We start from the raw sequence: 23,983 nt of genomic DNA on the forward strand, positions 1-23,983 counted from the left end.
TCACTCACTCACTCACTCTCTCTCTCTCTCACTCACTCGCTCACTCACTCAATCACTCTTACACACACACACACACACACACACACACACACACACACACACACACACACACACACACACACACACATACACACACACACTCACTCACTCACTCACTCACTCACACTCACGCACTCATAACACGCAAAAACATAAAACACCAAATATGAATGTAACGTCATAACGATATTTACATATCTCCCATATTGGATGACTTAAACTGCTATAACATTGCATCATACAGTCAGTTGGCCATAATTTACAATTCATGATTCATAATGGACACTCAATCAAGGTTCCTTTGTTCGTTTGTGTAAGGAGGTTTATAATGCTTGGTTTGTTCTTCCTTTAGTCTTATAACTTTTCTGTGACAAGGTATATTCTGGCCGGATACGGTTGTTTTGTTAACCACGTTATAGAAATGTCGTTTGCGATCCATTAGCATTGTGAGTCATTTTTCGGTAGTGACATTTTGTCCATAACGTTTCAGGGACGCCCAACCCGCTTTGTTTTCCTTAACAAACGTTACATTGTCTGAGCGAGCTCTTAAGAACAAGTGTCTATCACTCACATTTGTGACGTTTCCCCCATAACGTTTGGACACCCAACCCTCCTTTGTTTTCATTTACAAACGTTGCATTGTGCGAGAGAACTTGTGCGAACAAGTGTCCATTCACTGAGACTCTTAGAACTCAACTAGGCGAGATTCGACTGAATGGGGAGTGTTTACAATCAGAAGCGTTTAGCGTGGTTTTTAAAAACCATCTCACGTGTGAAGTTGATAAATATTTACCCGCAATGCACATGGATGATCTTTTGAGAGGAAACTTGGGTGAAAAAAAAAACGAACACAGGTGGACTAGTCCATTTCCTGTACACCGCGGGGGCGTATAGCTACCAAAATCCGCTGTCGATGCTTTTCTGTTTATTTACGTTATCTAATTAGGCGGTTTATTATTGTCAAGACAGTGACCTTTAAAAATGCTGTAGGTTGGTTTATCTAATTTGTTTAATTAGGTACGAATCCGATGTATGAGAGGGGAAGTTCTCTGGACGGGTCTATTTCCTGTGTTTTGTGGGGGCGGGAGAATTAGTGAAAGCCTTTTAGGCGTTAACGCAAATCACACAGGAAAGGGGTATTTAATCTTATTAAGAAGCCAGTCCTGTCCTTGTTTTTAAAACGTACGCAGACTTTATTCAAAAGGGTTTTTCCATTACGTAAGAATTAAAACAAACAAGTTACCACGAACAACACGCAATAACACATATTCAAGTACCTAAGTGTAGCCCTAAGACCATATATAAAATGGATCAAGCCATTGTTTGCCAATTTCACTACACGTCACTTGTGCCACTTGAAACTTGATCACGCTTTGTCGAAAGGTAAAATTTCCGTCGTAGAGTGCTCTCAAATAGTCCCAGGTCAAGTCGTGTTCGCTCCACTAGACTGGTGTATTCTTACCGACACACCGGATGTGGGCAGGGCTCTAGATCACCACTTCTGGGTAACCATGGCGTTGCACATGTTTGTAATACAGACACACGCCTGTATATATATATATTTGTTGGTGGGTGCAATGTTGAGTCATTCTCTGACAGAGCGAGTTGGTGTTCGGATCGTACAACAGCACTAGTGTCCTACATACTAACTCAGAGACTGTCTCGTCAGTTTTAAGGTAAGCCCTTCTTCTACTACGGACATAACCGCTTATTTATCGATATTTGTATTTTAGAAGGTATTTGGGGATAGTTTATTACTTGATAATTATATATTTACGATATGGTGTTTGTACTTGTGAATGGATAATAGATCGATGGTATCGCCGTAAAAAGTAGAAAATTCTCGCGAGTTTTGAGGCTAATTCTTGAGGCTTTAGAGGGTATTTTGGGAAAGTTTATTGCCTGATAATTATGTATTTACGATATGGTGTTTGTAATGGATGATAGATCGGTCGTATCTCACCGCAAAAACTTAAAAAAATTCTCGAGAGTTTTGAGACTAATTCTTGAAGGTTTAGAAGGTATTTTGGGAAAGTTAATTGCCTGATAATTATGTATTTAAGATAAGGTGTTTAGGCATGTAAATGGATAGTAGATCGATGGTATCACCACAAATACTCGAAAATCCTCGCGAGTTTTGAGGCAGATTCTTAGATAGTTCCACGCCTGAATGTTTCATTGGAGTATACATACTACTACTACTATACATTGAACGCATTTGGGTTAGCCAATTGCCCAACAACAGTATAGCTTTACAATACTGAAGGGTACAGACAGAATACTTGTTATTCTGTGCGTGCTGTGCTCACAGTCGCTGTTCGCGGTAATATGTAGGCTGAGTCACTCTGTGCTACTCATGCGGTAAGGGTTAGCTGTTGGTGGCTCAGGATTAGGTTCCAAAGTAAGCCACGATTTCCGCTTGGTTAACCCACACTTCTCTCAGTATTCCTTCTACTAGTAACGTATGTTGAAAGCATATCAAAAGCCATGACGATTCATCAAACTTTTCTTAAGTTATTCTTTTACAAGTAGGAGATACAAATGACCCATGCAGTTCTACAAAAAGCCGCTAGGGGCGCAAACCTACACTATATTTATTCTTTGTCCCAATAGCTACATAATACTAAATTAATACTGCAAAATCACGAACAAAGCATATCCAGAACACGAGATATCAAAACCGGAATTTCGGCTGCAGGACCTTAAAAATTCGCTAGGGGAGGTCATTATCAAACTTTACCTTCTTTTCTAGACCCCTGCATTCCTACTAAGTATATCATATATAAGGATCCATCAAAAGCTTCGTGAGTTATGCCTTTTACAGACAGACAGACAGACAGACAGACAGACAGACAGACAGACAGACAGACAGACAGACAGACAGACAAACGACACCAAAACAAAACCTTTGTTGTGAACTAGGTAAAACCGATACTATCGTGAATTGATTCCTTGTTTGTGCGACGTTTCTTTTCACCAAACAAAACATTTCAATTTTTCTGTTCACGCTAAGGACTGGTTTGCCAATGACGCCGTTTCTATAATCTATCATCATTAATACTCAATTCATGACGTAGATACAAACATAGTATGTTTTGCTCACGTGTTCCTGTTTAAAGATTTTGTATACGGGCGTCATCCCGAAGAATAAAAGCCTCAGTTTCCAATGCATGACTCCCTTCCTCATTTTTCTATAATCTATCTAAATCAAATTTCATGACGTAGGTACGGACATGGTGTGTTTTTCTCGCGTGTTCTTGTTTGAACACATTAAATCTTGGATCCGGGCTTAAAGCACTGTTGTTTCCGGCGGCTAGCCGACTTCCGTGGGTTAACCTGGCTTTTGGTAATCAGGCCATGTTGATTTGTCTTAGTCTAAATGGATGTCATCCACGCGCGGATCAATTTTTTGTCCTTTACCAAAGAACGTTTTCGACCATACTGTCATATTGTACATAACAGCTGCAAAATGAGAAATAACGTGACGAAATTTGCATATAAACATCGGAAAATGGATAATAATATCATAGAATGCCAAACTATACAAAGTCAAAGAAGAAGATATACTGAACAATAGGTATTCTTAATTTTTGTTCTTTCATACCTTTTCCTATGACTTTGCAATAGAAATTAACTTTGATATTCTATGACATCATCAACCGTTTTCTGATATTTTTTACAACTACGTCACATATTTGCTAATTTTCCAGCTGCTTTGTACTCTTTGTGTTAAGTCATTTCTTCAAACTTCCTACCAAGTTAGATTTCATACTGAAGGCAACTTTTTTGCCAAACTTTTTTAGTTGCGCGCTCGCATCACATTTGTAGTTCCCAGGGGATGTCATCCATATAATCAAATCAACATGGCCTCATATTGATCAACGGTAAATAGCCAGGTGGGGTACAATACAGCTAATGGCGTTGATGATATATATAGCAGTAAACATATTGTTGCATCAGCAAGTTCAACGTGAACTGGGAAAATATATGGACAGCAATTAACGAAACATAATACAGACTGTGTAAAGTTTATTGTCAACAAGATGCCATTTGTAGATAACCCTACAGTTTTATCGCAACTGATAAAAGCTGAAACCTGTCAAATCTTGTAGAAAAAACTATTATATAACTATCTAGACAATGGGATAAAACAGCTAATCTATTTCATTGTGAGGGACTTATTGTATGGGAAAATACTATTTCATCATCAAACAATTAAGTCTTTTTTCTAAACGATCAGATGCTGACACTGACAAAAGGGGTGAGTGAAATATCGCTGATTGTGCAAACGCAGTGGGCTTAATTTCTTCCAAATTATCTGTAATTTCCTTGTAATCGATAATTACAATCTATCAGACGATCCGTGTGACTTAAGTACAATAAATTCTCTGATTAAAGTGTCATTATGTCGCAATAACGTAGATGCATTTTTTGGGAATCTAGCAATAAACAGCTTGTGTCTGTGTGAGCGTGTGAGCGTGTGTCTGTCTGTCTGTCTGCCTGTCTGTCTGCCTGCCTGTCTGTCCGTCTGCCTGCCTGTCTCTCTCTCTGTCTGTCTGTCTGTGAACATAATTATTAACTTGTACTTGAGAAGGCCAGAACGGATCGTGCTGATATCTGGTATGTGGATAAATCTTATTGAGACCTAAAAAAAAAGAAGAAGATTTCGGGGCCCCTCATAAAACATTAAAATTAGAGACAAAGATCTGCTTACTTAATCTCCAAACAGATCCTACCATGTCATAAAATAGTACCAAACTGGCCAAGGAGTGTAGTCAGCCAAGAGGTGTCCATTTGCCATGTAGCCAAACACACTCCTAGGTCGGCTTCACTCCTCTGCCAGCTTTTGATACTATCTTATGCTACCGTAGGATCTGCTTGGAGATTACTTTTTACTTGATATCCCTAAGTACCCTGTTTTTAACTTCAACGGATATAGGGTACCCCGCGGATAAAGGTATAATTATCGTTAGATTCCCTAGTTACGCACCCAGACATATTGCAGTTCGTGTATCCCACCCCGTTGACACTTGGTACCGAGCCAAACCTGGTATTGGAAGCAATTTAACACAACCCCAATAATCAGAAAGCAATCCACGGGGGAACTACCCGACATCTCCTAGGAAATCATTGGTTTATTGGATAGAGAAACCCGCCAACGATTTCCTATCCCCATGTGGCCTATTCTCTCTGGCGAATGTAGGCGATTTGTAGCTGTAACTGTTCGATCTAGCGATGTGTACTATATACTGCGGCGGGTAGGAAATTGATGTTACAGACAATACTGTGGTTTACTGTTTCGTTTCGTTTCGAGCTGAATATTAGTCAGGAAGCTTAAGGCGACTAGAAGAGAAGACTTTGACTAAAGTAGGATGTAAGCGCTAAAGCTACTTTTCTGAAAATTACCAGGTAGACAATCTGATCGCTTTAGAAAGATATGTTTAGTACGCAAAGAATGGGTTTGTTTGTATGTGCTCACTGATAATACTATGTGATGTGCAGTAACTTATTTTAAAGGTGTCACGTACAAAGGATTAAAAAAAGGTGAAAATAATCCTATAGCCTTTTTGAGGCCGTAGAGGCAGTGGGTTGTTATCCATTGTGTCTAGAGCATGGTACGTATTTGAAGACAGAGCCCATGTCCCCTTCCACTGCATTTTACCTCCCCAACCGACAATATATAGCATATGATGTACAATACTACTACACGGTATCCACTTTCAATACTAGCAAATGATGCGCATTTGAAATACTAGTATGTGATGTGAATAACAATATGTGATGTGGTGCCATTTCTATCATTGGCACGTACTACCGGTGTCTTTATTGCCGATACCGTCCCCTTGGGTATGACCTGGTCGCCCTTGAGGTTCAATGTCAAGTTTGTCAACTGAAGGATGAGGTTTAAGAGAGATGACTGCGCCCGTCGACGTCTCCTAGCAACCAAGAAAGATCTATATATCATCCACCATCGGATAGAATTGTAATTAGGTCATGTCGATTCGATTACATGGGTGACATCCGCGCGCGCATCAATTTTCGGGCGTTCGAAAAAGGAAAAGGTTTACACCATGCAGTAAGTCGTATACTGTAAATGCAGAAATTTTCGCGGTGTTTTTAAGTTCGCAGTTTTCTCGTTTCCAATTCACTGCGAACTTAAAACCACCGCGGACATTTTTCCATGGCAGTAAGAGGCTACAGTTCATGGCGCTACCGCAAACTTAAAACCACCGCGAAAAGTCCTTTTTCCCGCTATCGCGAAATTAAATACCCGCCACTTGCATCTACAGTATACAAAGTAACTGCAAAATGAGTACATATATGCCGTAAATTGGCGTAAAATGAATACTAAAAATTTGATGCCAATAAAATCAATTCAAAAGTCAAAGGAAGAATATGTGAATTAAAATTGTTTAGTCATTTCTTCAACCTTTCTGACCACTTAGATTTTTTAATGAAGGCAACATTTTTTGCCAACCTTTTCTATTCTGCACGCTAGCATGAGTTTTAGGGTTCCCAGAGGATGTCATCCATATAATCAAATCAACATGGCCTTTTACATCCACTACCTTGTAATCAGGTAATTTGATATAGCTACAGACGTTTGGATTAAGGGCTGATGCACTAAGAATATCCTTCGTTGAAGTCCATATCATGGATTATTTCATGGATGTCTGAAGATAATTCATTTGACAGCTTATTTATCAGTCTGGTTCGTCTGACATGCCAAGGGCTATCATTACGGGCTTGTAGCCTTGATTGACATTTCCCTGAGGAAACATAGCTCCTTATTTACACCCCCGCATTCCCTTCAAGGATTTGTCTCTGGCTTCATCCTTCGTTTGTCTGTCCTCTCATTGGTTAAATCGGCCCAATAGACCTCTATGATAAGATGTCAAATGGCTACGACAAAACCACACTATCTATAGCATCTTTCTGTAGAATGCGGCTTTGCCTTCGCTAACAAAAAGATGAAAAGTATTCTATTTTTATCACAATCCATAGTGCCGGGCACTTTTCTTGCATATGATTATGAACTCGTTTTGTTTAAAAATTCCCGGCATAGAACACTCCCCTCTCCTAAGGTAGACATTTGGTACCGTCCTGACATGTTGAACCGGCGCCCGGCATACTAATGATTTATGTCTTCACGTTGTACTGAGAGAGATTCCTACCTGAACCCCATCTCGTCATAATCCTTCACTATTACCAGGTCAGCTGTCCTAAGCTTGTCCTTTATCGTCTGATGTTGGTAACCATGGTAACGCTGAGGACAATAAGAGATTAGGTAAACGTAAGTATTGGAGATGTATGAACGTTGCGTAGGTCGTTATTTGTGATTTATGAAATGCGTTATAGCGTAGAATTGATGTATACGGTCTATTTTAGGCTGTCTGGCTCTACCTAGACTGGTAAACTATGGGGAGGAGATGCTCACAGGGATTGTAGACTTTACGGTAAGGGCTGGGTTGTTTGTTTATTTGTTTGTTTGTTTCTTCTTTGGCTTGGAGCTTCCATAGCTGTTTTACTTGGTACCAATTTGTCACTAAATGATAGTTACTGAAACAACCGGATATGGTTTTTGAAACAGTGCGATGTATCAGCTAACGTGCCTCCACTATCTTTCGTCAGTGAAACAAACATGTCGTTCGTAACCATAGAAACGGACGTAACCACAGGAACAAGTACTCTACACTGCGTTCTTACAGTCTGGTAACAAAATGCTATCTTACCTTTATCCGTGAGTTGACCTGTATCTGTTGTTTATCGAAAAAAACACACATGTATTTGGGGATAGCAAGTCGACAGACAGTGGTTTCAAACCGTATATTGAAAATCTTGCAATTTGAAACCACCGCCCATTGATAATTACCAATTTTAGAACAACGGATATAGGTTACCACACGAATAAAGGTGGAGTAGCGTTACAGTCGTGAGCTCTAGATTCAACGAAATGGATCTCCAGAGATCTATAGTCGCATATGTTAGCGCAGGAGCATCTGTTTTGATGTTCATGCGTTTGATGTGACAGACGGGTAACGTTGATTGGGCAATACAGAACAAGATACTCATTCCAATAGGACCCTATAGACAAGAGTAATATGTCATTGGTCAATTGGTCATGCACTGTCCAGAGAAATGCATGGGATTGTAATTCAGAATTGTTATCTATATAATATTTTGAATGACGAGTATTTGGCCCAGAACCGAGAGGTCGTGGGTTCGAAGCCTGTCATGCAGCCGATCTTGGGAAATGTACCCTACGTGACTTTCCTCATTCCACCTGGGGGGTAAAAATGAGTACCTGACTTCGGTTGGGGAGGTAAAAGGCGGGGTCATGGCTCCCCCTTCCAATACGTACCCTGGATAACAAACAACCCACTGCCCCCACGGCCTCAAAAAGTCTATGGGACTACCTTTAATTTGCCTTATCAAGCCTTTTATTCCTGGTACGTGGCACTGTTACAATAAATTACTAGTATGAACTTGAGTGTGGTGTCACACTGCCCTTGTCTGTCCAAAGGAAAGTAATAATATTAGAACAGATCTTTTCCTTCCAACGTTAACGGTCTGTAGACTGTCTTAAGACGTGTTATTCTTAATCATGAAAGAGAACCACTTAGACAGGGTACATGAGACAAGTCCAGGTGTAGCGGTCTCCAGTGCCTCTTGCTTTGACAGGGTCTTAAAAAATTACCCCTTAGAAGAGCCCTCTTGAGACATTGTGTCCCTTACAGGCGTCAGGGCTGATATAAATGTGGCAGCTACAGCTGGCTTGTGGCCCAAACTTCGCGTGAAGTGGTCTAGAAGTTGTGTAAAGGTCGCCTAATACATCATAAAATGGCGAGACTGGTTACATTGTTGGCTACTGAATATATTACATTAGGTCAAAGGTTTTCATTTGTCATGAAGTGTTAGATGTTGTGACAGACTACCACTGATTAGAAGGCAAGAGATGTAAGTCAACTACCGTGTGTCTATGTCCGACCGTTTCCAAAATCATATCCAGTTGCTTGAGTAATTATACTTTTTCTATCTCCACGAAATGGAGATTTTGATTATCTCTGTCTATCTGTTTGTGTTCTCAGATTTTTGCAGTCAGCATATAACACTATAATCTCTGGGTGGATTGTAATGACTTTTGGTATGTGGATAGGGGCTTTGGAAGACGACGGTAAAGATCAATTTCGGCCCCCTGGTCTGAGACTTTGGTACTGCAACAGAACTTGCAGTTTATGCATCTTTTATCCTAGGTATGCTATGGTCTTGTTATAGTAATTGTTGTCTAGAACTCAGAATCAATTTGATGCCGCTTTTGTTCTACCTATGGTGTGTCGACTGTACGCACTGACACTTTTGACCACAGCGTTTTTGCCCGCCTTTTGACTTAGAGTCAGACAACCTTGAAAAATAAGCTCACCAAAGCCGAACAAATCCATCTATCACCGCTCAATTGGGCAAAAGTGAGCAGAATTCAGGTAAACATTGACTAATTTCACGCTCGGGTGGTTCTGAATGGTTCAAGGGTGCACAAGAGTTCACAATCCTTTTGACGGAGGGAGTGAGAATAACAGGTCCGACGGCTACCTTTGGTCGTAGTGGTCTCATATGGCAAGGGGGCGTCTCAGTTTCCCTCGGCGTAATGAAATTGTGAACAAAAACGGTTAGAAATTGAAAGCTATCTTGTAACGCTGCCGTATACCTTTCAAGTGGAACTTGCAAAAATACCGTGAAACATTAGAAATGTCAAATGTAATTTGTAACCTAAGCTAGGAAGTAATCAACTCGTACAGCGAGGTCAGTTGAAGTTGAACTTTATAGAATACCAATACTGTAAATGCATTTAAGTTCGCGGGGATTTAATTTCGCGGAAGCGGGTAAAAGGACTTTTCGTGGTGGATTTAATTTCGCGGTAACAGCATAGACTGCAGTCTAATACAATAATAGAAAAATGTTCTCGGTGGTTTAAAGTTCGCGGTGAAGTGGTCACCGCGAAAAACGCGAACATTAATCCACCGCGAACATTTCTGCATTTACAGTATTTCTCTCAAGAGAGATACAAATGTAACATCAAGACTGTAGCATGTCTAGGAGAAAAGACACCAAAAAACAGGCGTTCTGATGCAGTACCCAGGTCGGCCACATGGGGGCCCAACATCGACAATGGCCTTTGTCTCCCTAAGACCTATACCAAATGTCATCATAATACATCCAAAAGGTTTTAAAGCTATATATACCGTCCACATATATCCGGAAGCACACACAAATATGCACAGACAAACATCCAGAAAAGCGAAAAACTCGATCTACCTCCATTTTTCATGAAGGTGAAATCTAAAATTTACCTTCGGCGAAGGTATAGCCCTTTCCAGTGGTTGATGAAACGAGCATTGCCATTGGTTCAAAACGTCATAGGGCCAAGGTATTACCAACTGAATTATCGGCATTGCGTTATGGCATTGTTTTCAGGTGAAAAGAATTCCTCTTATGGCTTATAGGCTTAGACATATGAATTTTTCATGTCTGTCGCCATGGTTACGTCCAAAATAGTGCCAAAATAGAAATAATCCTGTTTGAGAAAACATACTCAATCAAATCACACCTAAAATTCTTTACATTCTTGAAAGTTTTTATGATGACAGACTATTACGCATGTAGTGGTCAGAAATACCATACCGAACGTTTTGTCCATACACGTGCCTTGTACCTTACGTAAAGCATATTTGCAGGTGCGGTCTAGTGTAGGGCACTTCACGCAACATAGAAATCTCTCCATGCAAATTGACAACACGTTTGTCGCTCTAAACAGTCATTAGTAGTGTTTTGATGGCGTGTGTCAAGAGAACAAATTTGTCTGACCAAACTGTGCATACCAGGCATTCCTTCTTGATGGAACTCATTGTGACTTACGTAGAGTAATTACTCACATGAGCATAAGTGCAGACTGGGTGGTTGGGTGAGTGCGGTGACTGCGGTCAATATTCTAATTTTGCGATTTCCCATGCAAGCTTATCAGGTCAAGTCGAGGGACTAGGTAGGTCGGTTGTTCTTTTTACAGTCATTAAGTCCGTAAAAAAATGGAGGTGTAGGTTTGGGTCTTTCTATCTGTGTGTGTTGCCGGATATTTTGGTTAAGATAAATTTAAAGCCCCGGATAGATTCCGATGAAATTTGGTACGTCGATAGCTGTTGCAAACTCAGGATTTGGGCCTCCTGTTGGTCGACCTTGATATTACAGCAGAACTACCGTGTTCTGCATCTTTTGTCCTGGATATACTGTGGTCATGATATTTTTCCATGGCACCAATTATGCAAATATGGATCTACTTTGCATAATCGATGTGAATATGCCACGTTTCATGTAAGTGGTAAATGATAGGATTTTCATTTTTGTGACATGCATAAGTTAGCTAAAGATGTACATATTTTTGCAATGACTATGTAAATGTATTACACATTTACATAATCATGGAGCTATGAGGTCTTTGAACTCTTGCTTTTATGCAACGGTATCCAGTTGAATAATATCACATTTATCTATTTTCTTTGTCATACATGCATATGTCAGGAGTACTTGTCAACTTCGTTCACCTTTCCCTCTTGCATAGCTACCTTCAAAATTGATGTCAAGGACATAGCGTGTTATCAATGCGCTATCATTCATGTTTGAGTACTGTACAATTGTGTTATGCAAAACTTCAGATAAGAAAAACCGAGATCTTGACAAACAAAAACGTACGGAGTTTGTTTTTCTGTGCCCATACGTGTCAATGGTACTGAAGAACTGAAGATTGTGTATAAACACTACGATATAATAATTCTTCGTTACCTAGCATTGCATGATATGTAAAGTATTTGTATATTGACCATATCGTATTATCAGATGGACCGCCAACACTGATATCTAACCCTTATAACATCTGGTACCCCGTAATAATGTTACCAATAGCACAACAAAGGAATGCACAGGCAGTCTCAGGTCAGATGTTTGAAATACGGGGTAAAGAAGGTATTTCAACTATTACAAACAGTTCTGTTAATGTGTTCTTTTAACCACCAAGGAACTTCCGCAAAACTTCCACTCAGCCTGTTTTCGACTCAGTAGAATTATTGACCAATACACTATGTTTTCTAAACGCCAAAAGTTTAGTATGCGATCATTAACTGGTACTGTGGGTACAGTTTGTGTGAGAGTATGCATAGATATATAGTTAGGTAATCTAATGTGGAGGTATTCATTGCATTTCCAAGTCTAACACTTAGTAACATATTTTCAGGGTCCGAAAATGTCAAAATCATGCGGTTGGAAAATTTACGGGCTATTTTTTTTTGCACTTTTATACTTCGGCTACCGGGCTATTTTTGGGTGATGGCCGGGCCCCAGATTTAAAAAAAAATTCGCACCCGGGACCCTGCGACAAAACAGACACGTTAACTTAATGGTTAAACCACCGAGAAGTATCCGACAGTCCACTGGGACAAATTTGTGGTTTCAGAGCCCACCCCCCCCCCCCCCTCCCTCGGGGGGCTATGCCTCCTACGAGCACTGGTGCAAAAAAGAACGTTGCATAGAATAAGTTACTTTGATTGAAGTCTATATCTCAACAAGGAGTCCATTGATACCGATATAACATGTTTATAGAGCTGCCTACTAAGTAAATCTTTCACCTCTGTATCATTTTTCCTACACTAGGAGAATGCTAGATCAACATGGCGAGAATAAATGAGGTAGTTACCGGTAGAAATCCTCTAGCAAACACAGCTGGCACGTCAACAAATGGACACATGACCAGAAATGTGTGTATAATGATAAACTCCAGCAAATTCCTTCATTAAAACTCACTACACATTAGATATATAGACAAATGTAGAATTTGTCTCTTTTTATGGATAAGGCCACAGCAAGTACGTTTTATGGATTACATCAGCGCTCATTAATTTTCGCCTGATTTTAGAAAAAAAATCCTCTTTGGGGATGGTCCGATAGACCAAAAATGCTGTGTTGTAGCCTAATTATAATACTTGTAGAAGTGACACTCTGGAGGTAGCCATGACTATAGTTTCAGAAGTGAAACTTGTTGGATAGTTGTTAAAGTGCAACCAATATGGAAGACAAGAATGTAGTTGCCAGCTTGGCAAGTGATACCAATGTACCGCACTAGTATCACCTTTACTACTACTTCTTATTCTTTAATACAGGAATGAATGCCTTCTTAGTTTGATGCCACGTTTTGTCACTTCAAATCTTGCTACAACATTTATGATGTCTATATTGAAAATCTAGCCATCTTGTTTTTTTCTCGGTATTTCATTATTTTTTGCACTCTGAATATGATGTTATCCATAAAACTAACTTACTGTGGCCTTCTGGTCAAAGCAAGTAAACATGTGGACATGAAGGGTTGTTGTAATGCCCCATGGGGTCTCTAAAGTAATCCGTTATATACTTTAATATGCTACATCCCAAAGTTGTGATGCTTAAAGCCAATTTGATCCCATGAAATTGTCATTGATACACAAACCTTTTAGGGGCAGCAATACATTATCATCAACATCGGTCAGCGTGTTTGTGTTTGTCTAATAATTCTTAGTCATGTTGTCGTCCTAGATAATGGACGGATCGTGTTCCTTGTCAACCCACCTTTCAGGTATTTAGTCACTCCTTAAGATATTTCATCAAGGGCCACTTTGATGGTCCTTAAGAGGGCATTACTCAAGCTGCACCGGTTGCGCTGTCAGGGGACAAACAGTAAAGGGAGCGCTCGCGCCGATAAAAGTTAAAAGTTCATGGTAGCTTCAGTTGTGATGGTTTCATATTTCACTATACTGGAAGGTTAATGTTGAAAAGAGAGGTGAGTTTTTTTACGTTGAAATAGCATTTGCAGCATTCGCAAGTGGTGTTATGTTTATCATAGAGAGTTTTATGTACAGAAATATTGCGTGGAAAACAGTTGCAAGTCGAACTGAACGTTTAAAACAAGGGGGAGGGTGGGGGGGTAATGGGGTCTGAGTGGATATGGCGGTTGTAGGTACAAAATAATGTCCCAATAATGAACTGCCGTTGAAGGTTATATATTCGGGCAATACGATCTGAAAGATGGCAGTTACTTAAACAATCGGGTAGAATTTATTTTGGAAACAGTCAGACGTTTCAGGTAGGTAGTCCCAATCTAAAATTTGAGAAGTCTGGCCGTTTCCAAAATCATATCCATTTTTTGAGCAACTGCATACTGTTATCATGCATATTTGAAACGTATTCTATTTATGTGCAGTTTGTTTTAATTCCGTCCAAAAGTGTGCAAGTTATTACGTCATTGAAATTATAGGAGAAAATACAAGTATATCAAATACGATGTTAAAAAAATACCTTATCATTATGATGCTGTAGTGGTATGACTCAATTTGATGTTTGCCTAGCTTTATTTACTATCCCATTATACAGGACAAGTCTTTGTCATATAGAAATAGTGGGCGCCACCTGTGTTAGATACTGATTACTTTTGGGATACGGTACTTTCGGACAGAGGTATACATGCATTCTGTGTTAATCAGTATCTCTATACAACACACGTCCTTAGGGATTGTCAAGAAAATCAAAGTGTCATCGTAACAAAGTTATTTCATTACTTCATCAATACGTATACGTTCATTCATTGATAGTATGCTGCTAGGTATGATTATAATAAAGTATTAAAGACTTTTAATTAACGAATGAGAGAGAACGACACTCGGGTTGATGTATTGGCAGTTAAGTCGTTGCAGTTTATGCAGGACATTAACACAATATATTTCACTGTTGGGAAATCAACAAAGTAGAAATAGTTTTAGTGCTTTATCGCGGAGTGCAATCGAAATAATGTAATGCATTTCTTGTAATCAACTTTCTTAGTATATCATGATTAGTTACACCATGTTAGGAGGGAGCACACACGCACACAAACACACATACACAAACACACACACGAACAAAGACACACAGAGACACACACAACATTGGGAGCCTAGTGTAGGCTAGTCTAAATTGTCTGCAGTATAAGTTTACAATGCCAATACAAGAGGGATTATCGGTATGCATGAACGATTCATTGAGACGTATAGTACGTTTAGTTGGCAGAGAAAAAGTTAGACAACCTGACATTACAGAATGCCCGATAAAACGCTTATACAGACGTCCTAAACGAAAAGGATCCTACATCTGCTTGGAGAGTAACTATGCATATTCGCACTACAGTTAAACGTTATGACAGGACTTCTGTATCATCGCACATACGTGAAATATCTAACTGTCCGGTTACGATGTGCAACGTATAATTGACGTAGTAATTCACATATTGTGTGCGTAAGCAATTACGTAGATGGGGCTTTAGAGTGTTAGATACCGTGTCATACGCTAATGGTATCACCTCCTTCAAATCGTTTCAATAGCTCTAGATATACGTCATCACTGAATACTGTAAATGTATTTAAGTTCGCGGGGATTTAATTTCGCGGTAGCGGGAAAAGGGACTTTTCGCTGTGGATTTAAGTTCGCGGTAACACCATAGACTGCAATCTAATATCATATTAGTAAAATGTTCGCGGTGGTTTTAAATTCGCGGAGAAGTGGTCACCGCGAAAACCGCGAATATTAATCCACCGCGAACAATTCTGCATTTACAGTATATGGTCCCTATAACCAGTAGGCCATTGCGTCGTATTGGGTCATATGAGCACATATCATTGTAGACTTTAAAGGCAACTCTTTGACCACCTTCTCCTTGATTTCTTACTTAGAGTTAATATCACCCAAGCGTCTTGATGATATGCATAGGGATGGTACACTGGTATAGTATTGTGTGTTGGACACCTATACCTACCTACCTACCTAGCCACTTGACCTCCAGGTCGTTCGGGGGACAGGGTAACCATGAAGATGGAGAGTTGTATACTTATTTTTCTGCGTAATCGCATAGCTCGAGAAGCTATAAAGGGATACTGGGTAGGTGGCATGGGTGGGAAAACAAAAGTCAAGTTCGATAATGGGCCCCAAGTGGCTTTCTAAGGTACTACAGGAGACTGATTTTGACATATACATGTATCGTGTTCTGGATATGTTATGGTCATGATTTTAAATGGTAGATAGCTCTTGGTGTAGAGAGTAAGTTGGGCCTGCTAACGTTCGGAGCTGCGGGGGCCAATTCTGTTTAAATTTTAAGTCCTTGGTTTGTATGACCAAGTCAAACTTTGTATTGAGCCTTCAACCTACAGGATACAAATTGAGTGAGCAGTGTAACATTGAGCTATCGCACATGTGCGTCATACCTGCATACCTCGTTCTATCTCTCAAATACCCTCATAATAATCACAACAATGAACTTCATCTCGGGAAATTAACTTGTCCTCGCAGCTTACAAAACTAAATGGCCACGACATTTATAGGTTTACTTTTCCCCTGGATTTGAAGCATTCTTGGATCGGCAGCATATTTTGCATGCCTGTGTGGCACTTCGCCTTTTGATGCTTTCGGACTGTTTCCTTTGTCAGGCCACAGCAAGTAAATTCTATGGATGGCATCCTATGCAGAGTGCAAAAATTATACGATAGCGCGAACAAGAACAAGATGGATGAAAAAAAGATGGCTGAATTCTAAAAATAGACACCATAAATGTCGTAACGAGATTTGAAGTGACAAAACGTGGCATCACAACTAACAAGGCATTCATTCCTGTATCAAAGAAGTTAACTAGTGTTGTTTAAATGATACTAGTGTGGTACACTGGCATCACTTTCCAAGTTGGCAACTACATCCATGGCTTTCATATTGGTGGCACTTTTACAACGATCCAACAAGTTTCACTTCTGCAACTATAGTCATGGATACATCCCTACTGCCACTTCTACAAGTATAATTATCAGGCTTCAACACAACATGTTTGCCCATTTTGGTCTATCTGACCAGCCCCAAAGAGGAATTTTTTTCTGAAATCAGGCGAAAATAAATGAGCGCCCTGATGTCATCCATAAAATTTACTTGCTGAGGCCTTAGCACCCCGTTGGGCACAGTGTCAGTGATATATGTATGGACAAATACAGGAGCCGACAATAGTACTGAGAATAGCCTACCAATGTGTCGTATTCAATTATACATGTGCTGTATGAATGGGGAATCGTGACACTATGAGTTGAAGTTTTGAACCTGGTTTTGGCTGAAGACTTTGACAAAGGCAAGAGTATTGTGTTTTTTTAGAAGTAGATGCGAGATACCAACAATAGTTTTTTTTTGGATAGAAAGTAAATGTCTTCACTTTAGATATTTGAGTAGCACTGTGAATTCATATTCCTTATGTGTTTTGATAAAAACCGATACGAACCTATATTTGTACCATAACTAAGAAGCTGAACCTAGTATATGCTTGGCTACGATATTCGTACCAACATGTATATGTTTATAAACATATCTTTGTGAACTGTAGGTAGTCAAGTCGGGTAAAAATGTGGAATAGGACAAATATGCTCCTACGCACGAATGTAAAGGTATCATAGATACATATAGAAAGTATTACAGTATCGTTGATAACGGTAGTTCACCTTTATCCGTGGGGTAACCTATATCCGTTGCTTTAACGATAGGGTACTTCGGCATATCAGAGTTAATGTCAACGGACGGTGGTTTCAAATTTCTATATTTTCAAAATCTTGCTGTAATTTTCAATTCATTTCACTGCCTGTCGACTTGATTCCATGGACACTAAAGAAAAGAAAACGGAGAAAGGTTACCCCACGGAAAAAAGTGAACTATAGCCTTACGACTCTGCCTTGTGCATCGCGGCATTTAAGTTCCCCGGCCCCGTACGTTCCTCAAACAATGTGTTTACCTGCTCGGTCCACTCAGTGATCAAACAGTCGCCTTTGTTGAACAACTTTTCAATCACGATCGGCGAGATGTTTTCCCCGCTGTATGGTTTCCATGTTCCCCGAGACAGCCCCTATTCATCATTGCCTAACCTTTCCAGTGAACTGCAAACTCAACAACTCCACCCCCTGTGGCGTAGTCTTATGGTCCAACTTTCCTTACAAATCGTAGTAGATCTGGGTGAGTTCATTTCGAAGATGGGGGTGTTTGAGGTGGTTGTGTAACCAAAGGCAGTATGTACATCGCCGCCGTACTTTCATGTTGACTAATTGTGGCAGGGAGCTCCTAGAGGTAAGATCATTATTTCGGGGTCTCTCCAATTAAAGCCATTACCATCGATCTACAGCAAAGTCAAGAGGCGAAAGGACGATACTGCTTCATTCAAACCGTTAAGGTACTTGTTTTTGGCTTTTTGTAACGTTTCAACATTTTTTTTTCAAAATGTATTGAAGAACGGTATCTCACTGGCGCAAGCAAGCGATAGAGATGCCACAGGGTCTTCTATGCTATCTAAGTATATATAGTTCACCTTTATCCACAGGGTAACCTATATCCGTTTGTTGTTGAGAACATGGTAATTAGGTATATCAAGTCGATGGACGGTGGTTTCAAACTACAATTTTTCAAACTTATTGAAAAAAATCTGAAACCACTGAAATCCCTATAGATACCCTGTTTTTCAATACAACGGATATAGGTTACCCAGCAGATAAACGTGAACTAACGTTACCAGGTATTATAACGGAACATGTGCATTAAAGCACCTTACGAAAGTTCATAGTTTTTTTGATAGCTTGCGTAGGATTAATCATATTCAGTACAGTGTTTTGTGGCAGTCAAGGCAACCTCTGCTACCCTCAAACACGAGATTTCGCCTCCTTCCGTACATATGAAAATCAATGTCATCTTAACCGTCAACATATCGGGCCAAAAGGTGTGTACTAATAACTTAGGCAAACACTGAAGAATAGAATTTGTCCATACAACCCCACCGCGAGTTATAACAACAAGCAAAGTACGTGATTCTGGTAGGCTTGTTGTACAGGAAAACTTGGTGGGAGAGTTTTTGTATTTTGACATTATCATTGACGTGCTGTTAGTGTTCTGGTCACAGATATTGCAATGTATTGTCCACTTTATCACGCGATAGTGAATAAGGTTCGTGACCATACAGAATAACTATAGGTTTAGTCTTGCAATAGGGTCCCTCTAAATTGCTCTCTACACCCAATTAGTGGACCCACTAAGCTATTAGCTGTTGCTATAGACGGGAGGTATTGTTGAACTTGATTACGTCGTTATTGGCCATAGTTCTTTCGCCTAACCGTTGGCAACTGTGGATTGAAGACTTCAATTGCCATGAACATTGATTAAATCGACTCAAACGACTCCCAGCAGTTAATAGCTCTGACATTAGTGTTTTGCTGCGTTACTTGGTGATGGGGTTTTCTATGCTTTGTTGCTAAGCAACGGTTATTCGTCTGTTTCAAACAAGGAATTAAGGAGGATATTTCTCGACTTTTCACGTCAATTTTCATTGCGAGGAGTCGACGGGAAAACGGCTTAGCTCAAAACGCCACGTCTTACGTCAGCTTCTAAGATGTTGCCATGGCAACGACTGACGTCAAAATGACGCTGCCAGTCACAAAAATACCTTTTAGCCATCCAAGCGGCAAAAACACTTGTCGAGGTATCGCAAATTATAACATGGTAAGCCCTCTATTGGGGATGTCCCTGTAGCTCAACTGGTAGCAGGCTCACAAATCCAATAGGCAGTGTTGGTAGATGTCCATGACTAACAGTAAGAAACTTAACATCGCTTGCTTTGTACTGAACATTGCGTTCTTTGTGTCTCTTTGAAAGTGTTTCCTTTTCCTTAACGTAGTACTACGGATGCTGTAGATACGACTGATCACTATTACATTTGAAAAACTATACATTATTTTTGTAGCATGGCACATACAATACGAAAGCCTAAAACTGGTTGTGGAGTGAACGGATGTGTACAGAGCACTCAACTCTTGCAGTAACAGATGATTCGTCATTGCTTATCTGGGACGACCGTGAACTATTTTCCAAGCAGATGTCTGGGCCCGAGGTGACCGTCTGGGCAGCGTGGCTAAATGCACGTAATCCTGTGCAATAAAGCGATTTACAGAACAATAATTCAATAGTGAGCAGGGACGGGCACCAACACCGATTTGAAAAGATAGGCAGTCTGTGACAATTTTGGAGGGTGGAGGTTCCAGCTAGTCTCCAAGCAGACCCTACGGTGCCTTAGAGATGATATGAATTCTGGCAAAAGATCAGAGGCGGGTGGTGCTAGCTAGCCTGCCAAGGGAACCCAACGGTGCCGGCTATAATCCTGTGTCAGCTTTGATACTATCTCTAAGGCACCGTAGGGTCTGCTTGGAGACTAGCTAGAACCACCACCCTCCAAAATTGCCACAGAATGCCTATCTTTTCTAAGGCACCGTGGGGTCTGCTTGGAGACTAGCTAGAACCACCACCCTCAAAAATTGCCACAGAATGCCTATCTTTTCTAAGGCACCGTAGGGTCTGCTTGGAGACTAGCTGGAACCTCCACCCTCCAAAATTGCCACAGAATGCCTATCTTTTCTAAGGCACCGTAGGGTCTGCTTGGAGACTAGGTTCTAGCCTCCTTTATGGCCTTCCACGGGAGTTGGCGTTTATTGTTAGGTGGGAGCTGATTGGTAGTCTCTATCAGACTGACTACGCTGGCTGTTAAAGGGAAATGGTTTACCAGGGGAATTTTGGTACCTGAGGAATTGGCCGGAGGGGAAATATGAACCTAAGCATGGACTGACTCCCCAGGCCAATTTCCCTTTTTTTGCCGAATTCTTCGATCCACAGACACCCCCCACCCTCACCCCTCCACCCCGAAAGGAGTCCTGGTAAAGGCTAGCCCATTTTTTCAAGGTATTGCAGCCAGGTTTTTAATGCCTGACCCAATTTCCCACACATGGCTTACTTAGATAATTGTATTGCATCGCTTATTTCTTTTATTTTTTCATAGTCCCCTTGTGTGACTAATTGGACAAAATATTTTGATCCTTTGGTGGAACTGATTTTGTTTAGGAATTGGGGGTAATTCCTGGTATTTGATTCCGCTCCTTTCCAAGTGGTTGTGATGCATATAAGGTTTCCGTCCAACCCCCTTTTTAGCCCTCATACACCCTTCGCAAGTGTGCCAACATCTACTCGGCAACGTAACGTTGAAAATTACATTTCTTACATCGTGTTTTGCTGTTATAAGAACAGTACTAATAGTATACATTCCTCTCTGTGAGAAGGGCCCACCGCAAACATTCCAAAGTCAGTCTCAGACCCAAACGTAATTTTTCCTTTGTGTTTTGTGTCATGTTTGCCACACTGGTTCCATGACTGTGTAAATCGTACGATACTTTAAATTTGTTTTGTTTTTACTGACCGAGTTTCTCTTTGTTTCCCCAGGTGTTGAGGATCAACAGAGCTCATCCAAAGTGGTTGGGACGGTTACAGGGCTAACAGGACACCCAAACACGCACCGCTGCCACCACTTGGAACAATTTCTACACGTTCAACGCTTTTCCAGACAGCAAGCGGTCGCTAGGACACAGAAACCGGCGCGATCCAGCTCTCTACCTATCTCCATAGTGACGCTATCTTCACCCCACCCACCCTACAAGTTTGCACATTAGGTTCGGCCAACAGGTTGGACTTGCTGTCTTGACAACACCAAAAGTCGTCCGACCGCATTCTCCAAGCGAACGTTCTCGGGACTGGTACCGTTCCCCTCCCGAAGGTTTTTCGTACACACACCGGTGGATGACGACTACTACAGTGATGGGTGAGATTCAGGGCGATATCTCAGACTTGGCGCAGTTGAAGGCCATGACTACCAAGCTGAACTTGATGACGCGGCGGCCCTCGTACGTGGAGTGGCGGAAACAACTGGAGAGACCTCGGCCCAGACTCGGGAGAGTGCCCGAGGGCGAGAACCGAGGGGATGAAGAGAGGAGAGAGGACATTGATAGGGCTCTGAACTGGCTACGGCGAGAACTGGTGAGTGCTGGTCATAAATATATTTTTTTTTCATGCAACGCTAGTTCACCTTTATCCGTGATGTAACCTATATCCGTTGTTTTATCAAACTGCAATATTTTCTAAACATTTTTACTTTAAAGCCACCGGGCACCATTCGTTGACTTGATATCACTGAATACCATTTTTTTAAACAACGGATATAGGTTACCACGCGGATAAAGGTGAACTTGCTACAGGTACTAGTATGTTATTGGGAGGAACCTTTCAAATGGTTATAGGTTACCACGCGGTGAACTTGCTACAGGTACTAGTATGTCATTTGAAAGAACCATTCAAGTGGGCTTTTTCAGAACCTCAGTGGTTCCAAAAAAGCCAATGTGTACGTAAATGAAAGAATCTAATATAAGAGTTTTTGTAGTATGCTTGTCTGGATATAATAATGCCATAATATGTCAGTCTGCAGTCTTCTTTATACACGCATCAAATACTGCACGAGAACAAAACATTTCTGGAAATTTCTGGTTTCTTACACTACCGGGGAACTTGAAAAAAGTTTTCAAAGCATATGCAATTAAACGGCTTCTGCTGAATAAATGTTCGAAACGGTTGGTCAGTTTTGCTTTCGCTTATTTTGCGAGGCTTTTACGTACTAAAACACGAGATGAGAACGTTTATTGGAGATGCGAGTGCCTCAAATTGAACTAGCCAGTATAACTGTACCATTATGATACGTCCGCCATTCTAAAGGAATACAATCATTTAACTCTCAAGATATGATAAGAATTACGTGTCACAAATTCACAAAAGCTCACTTAGTTGTCGTAAAACTGCAACGAACTGTGGATAATAAGAAGAATGAAGACCTTTATTGTACAGTTTTGCCCAACCGGGCTAAGTACAGGTCACAACAAGTGAAAACATATATACATATAAAAGTATCACAGATCTTGTCTAACACAAAATTTCGGCTTCTTCTCGCTTCTTGGTAATGGTGAAAATGTAGGACTGTATGGGTTTAGCTATGGTTGGTTTGTCAAAACGCATGAGGAATATAAACTTGTCAGTGTGTCTAGAATGACGGAATATACTTTCTATGTAATTAAAGAGAGTAAGAATAGGAACGAATCTTGAATACTACATGATGCTAATACGTCGTATAGCTGACGGAAAATCGACATGAAACTCACAGTGTGATACGTCGTATGGGCTTTCTTACGGTTCTGCTGTCAAGGGTCCCACTTAGCCATTAAATCATTTCAAAACGACGACATCAAAATCCTCTCAATTTTAGCTCTGTTTGCAATATTTCAGAAGTGGCCATTATTTGATTCTAAAGCGTTCCTCCTGCCTTTATCTCAAATTAAGCAACCCAGTCAACTATGTGATTAAAGTCTTTCTTGTCGAGAAAAACGAGGCAGTGTGTATAATGCATAGCTTTAGACCCAGCTTAGAACTATGGGCGCCTATTGTGTTAGTTAATCATAGGTTCAATAGGCGCTTTTGTACGCTAAATCAGCCTATTACTTCATACAATAACAAGATTACGCTCCAGGGACCACCCGGTATAATCTATGTGTTTCTAGACGAAAGAAACTTTCCCTTCAGTTAATCTCCTTTTAGATTTACAAAAATGGAAATGATTCTTCGTCAAAGTTGTACTGTGATTTTCAACACAAGAATTAGACGTACCCGAATTTTTGACTGAACAACTCCAGTCGTTGTCAAAGAATGAACAATTCACTGCTTTTGTGATGTCAAGTTTTGTAGATAGAACGCGTAATTTGTTGAGCAGTGAATTATAAGTTGAAGAAAGACTATGGCGTCCCCCGTCAAGAAACGAAAGTGAGGTGCTCTTCTCTAATCGTACTGATGTCGCTTTCTACTGTTTCTGATGTTTTGTTCAGAATTGGTTGAAATAGTTAAAACTAACACATTTTAAAGTGGTTATATCTAATAAGTAGGACGATTTGGATACTACGGTGTTGAAAATCTGTGGTACCATTCA

General features: G+C 40.4%; 1 protein-coding gene across 9 annotated transcripts in view; it reads left to right on the forward strand.

The window, feature by feature from the left end:
- Positions 1-23,983, forward strand: part of LOC118404699 (protein FAM167A-like) — a 59,057-nt gene that overhangs the window by 32,262 nt on the left and 2,812 nt on the right. For 6 of the 9 annotated variants that reach the window (XM_035803956.1, XM_035803954.1, XM_035803958.1 and 3 more), the window contains one exon: positions 21,406-21,996. In XM_035803956.1, the coding sequence (XP_035659849.1) occupies positions 21,760-21,996 (237 nt within the window). In that variant the 5' untranslated portion in view covers positions 21,406-21,759. Of the gene's footprint in view, positions 1-1,591; positions 1,716-10,988; positions 11,075-18,192; positions 18,326-21,405; positions 21,997-23,983 lie in introns of those variants that run through there. The other 3 variants (XM_035803961.1, XM_035803962.1, XM_035803960.1) reach the window with 3 other exon arrangements.

The sequence above is a fragment of the Branchiostoma floridae genome, chromosome 17, assembly GCF_000003815.2.
Source record: "Branchiostoma floridae strain S238N-H82 chromosome 17, Bfl_VNyyK, whole genome shotgun sequence".
Lineage (NCBI taxonomy): Eukaryota > Metazoa > Chordata > Leptocardii > Amphioxiformes > Branchiostomatidae > Branchiostoma > Branchiostoma floridae.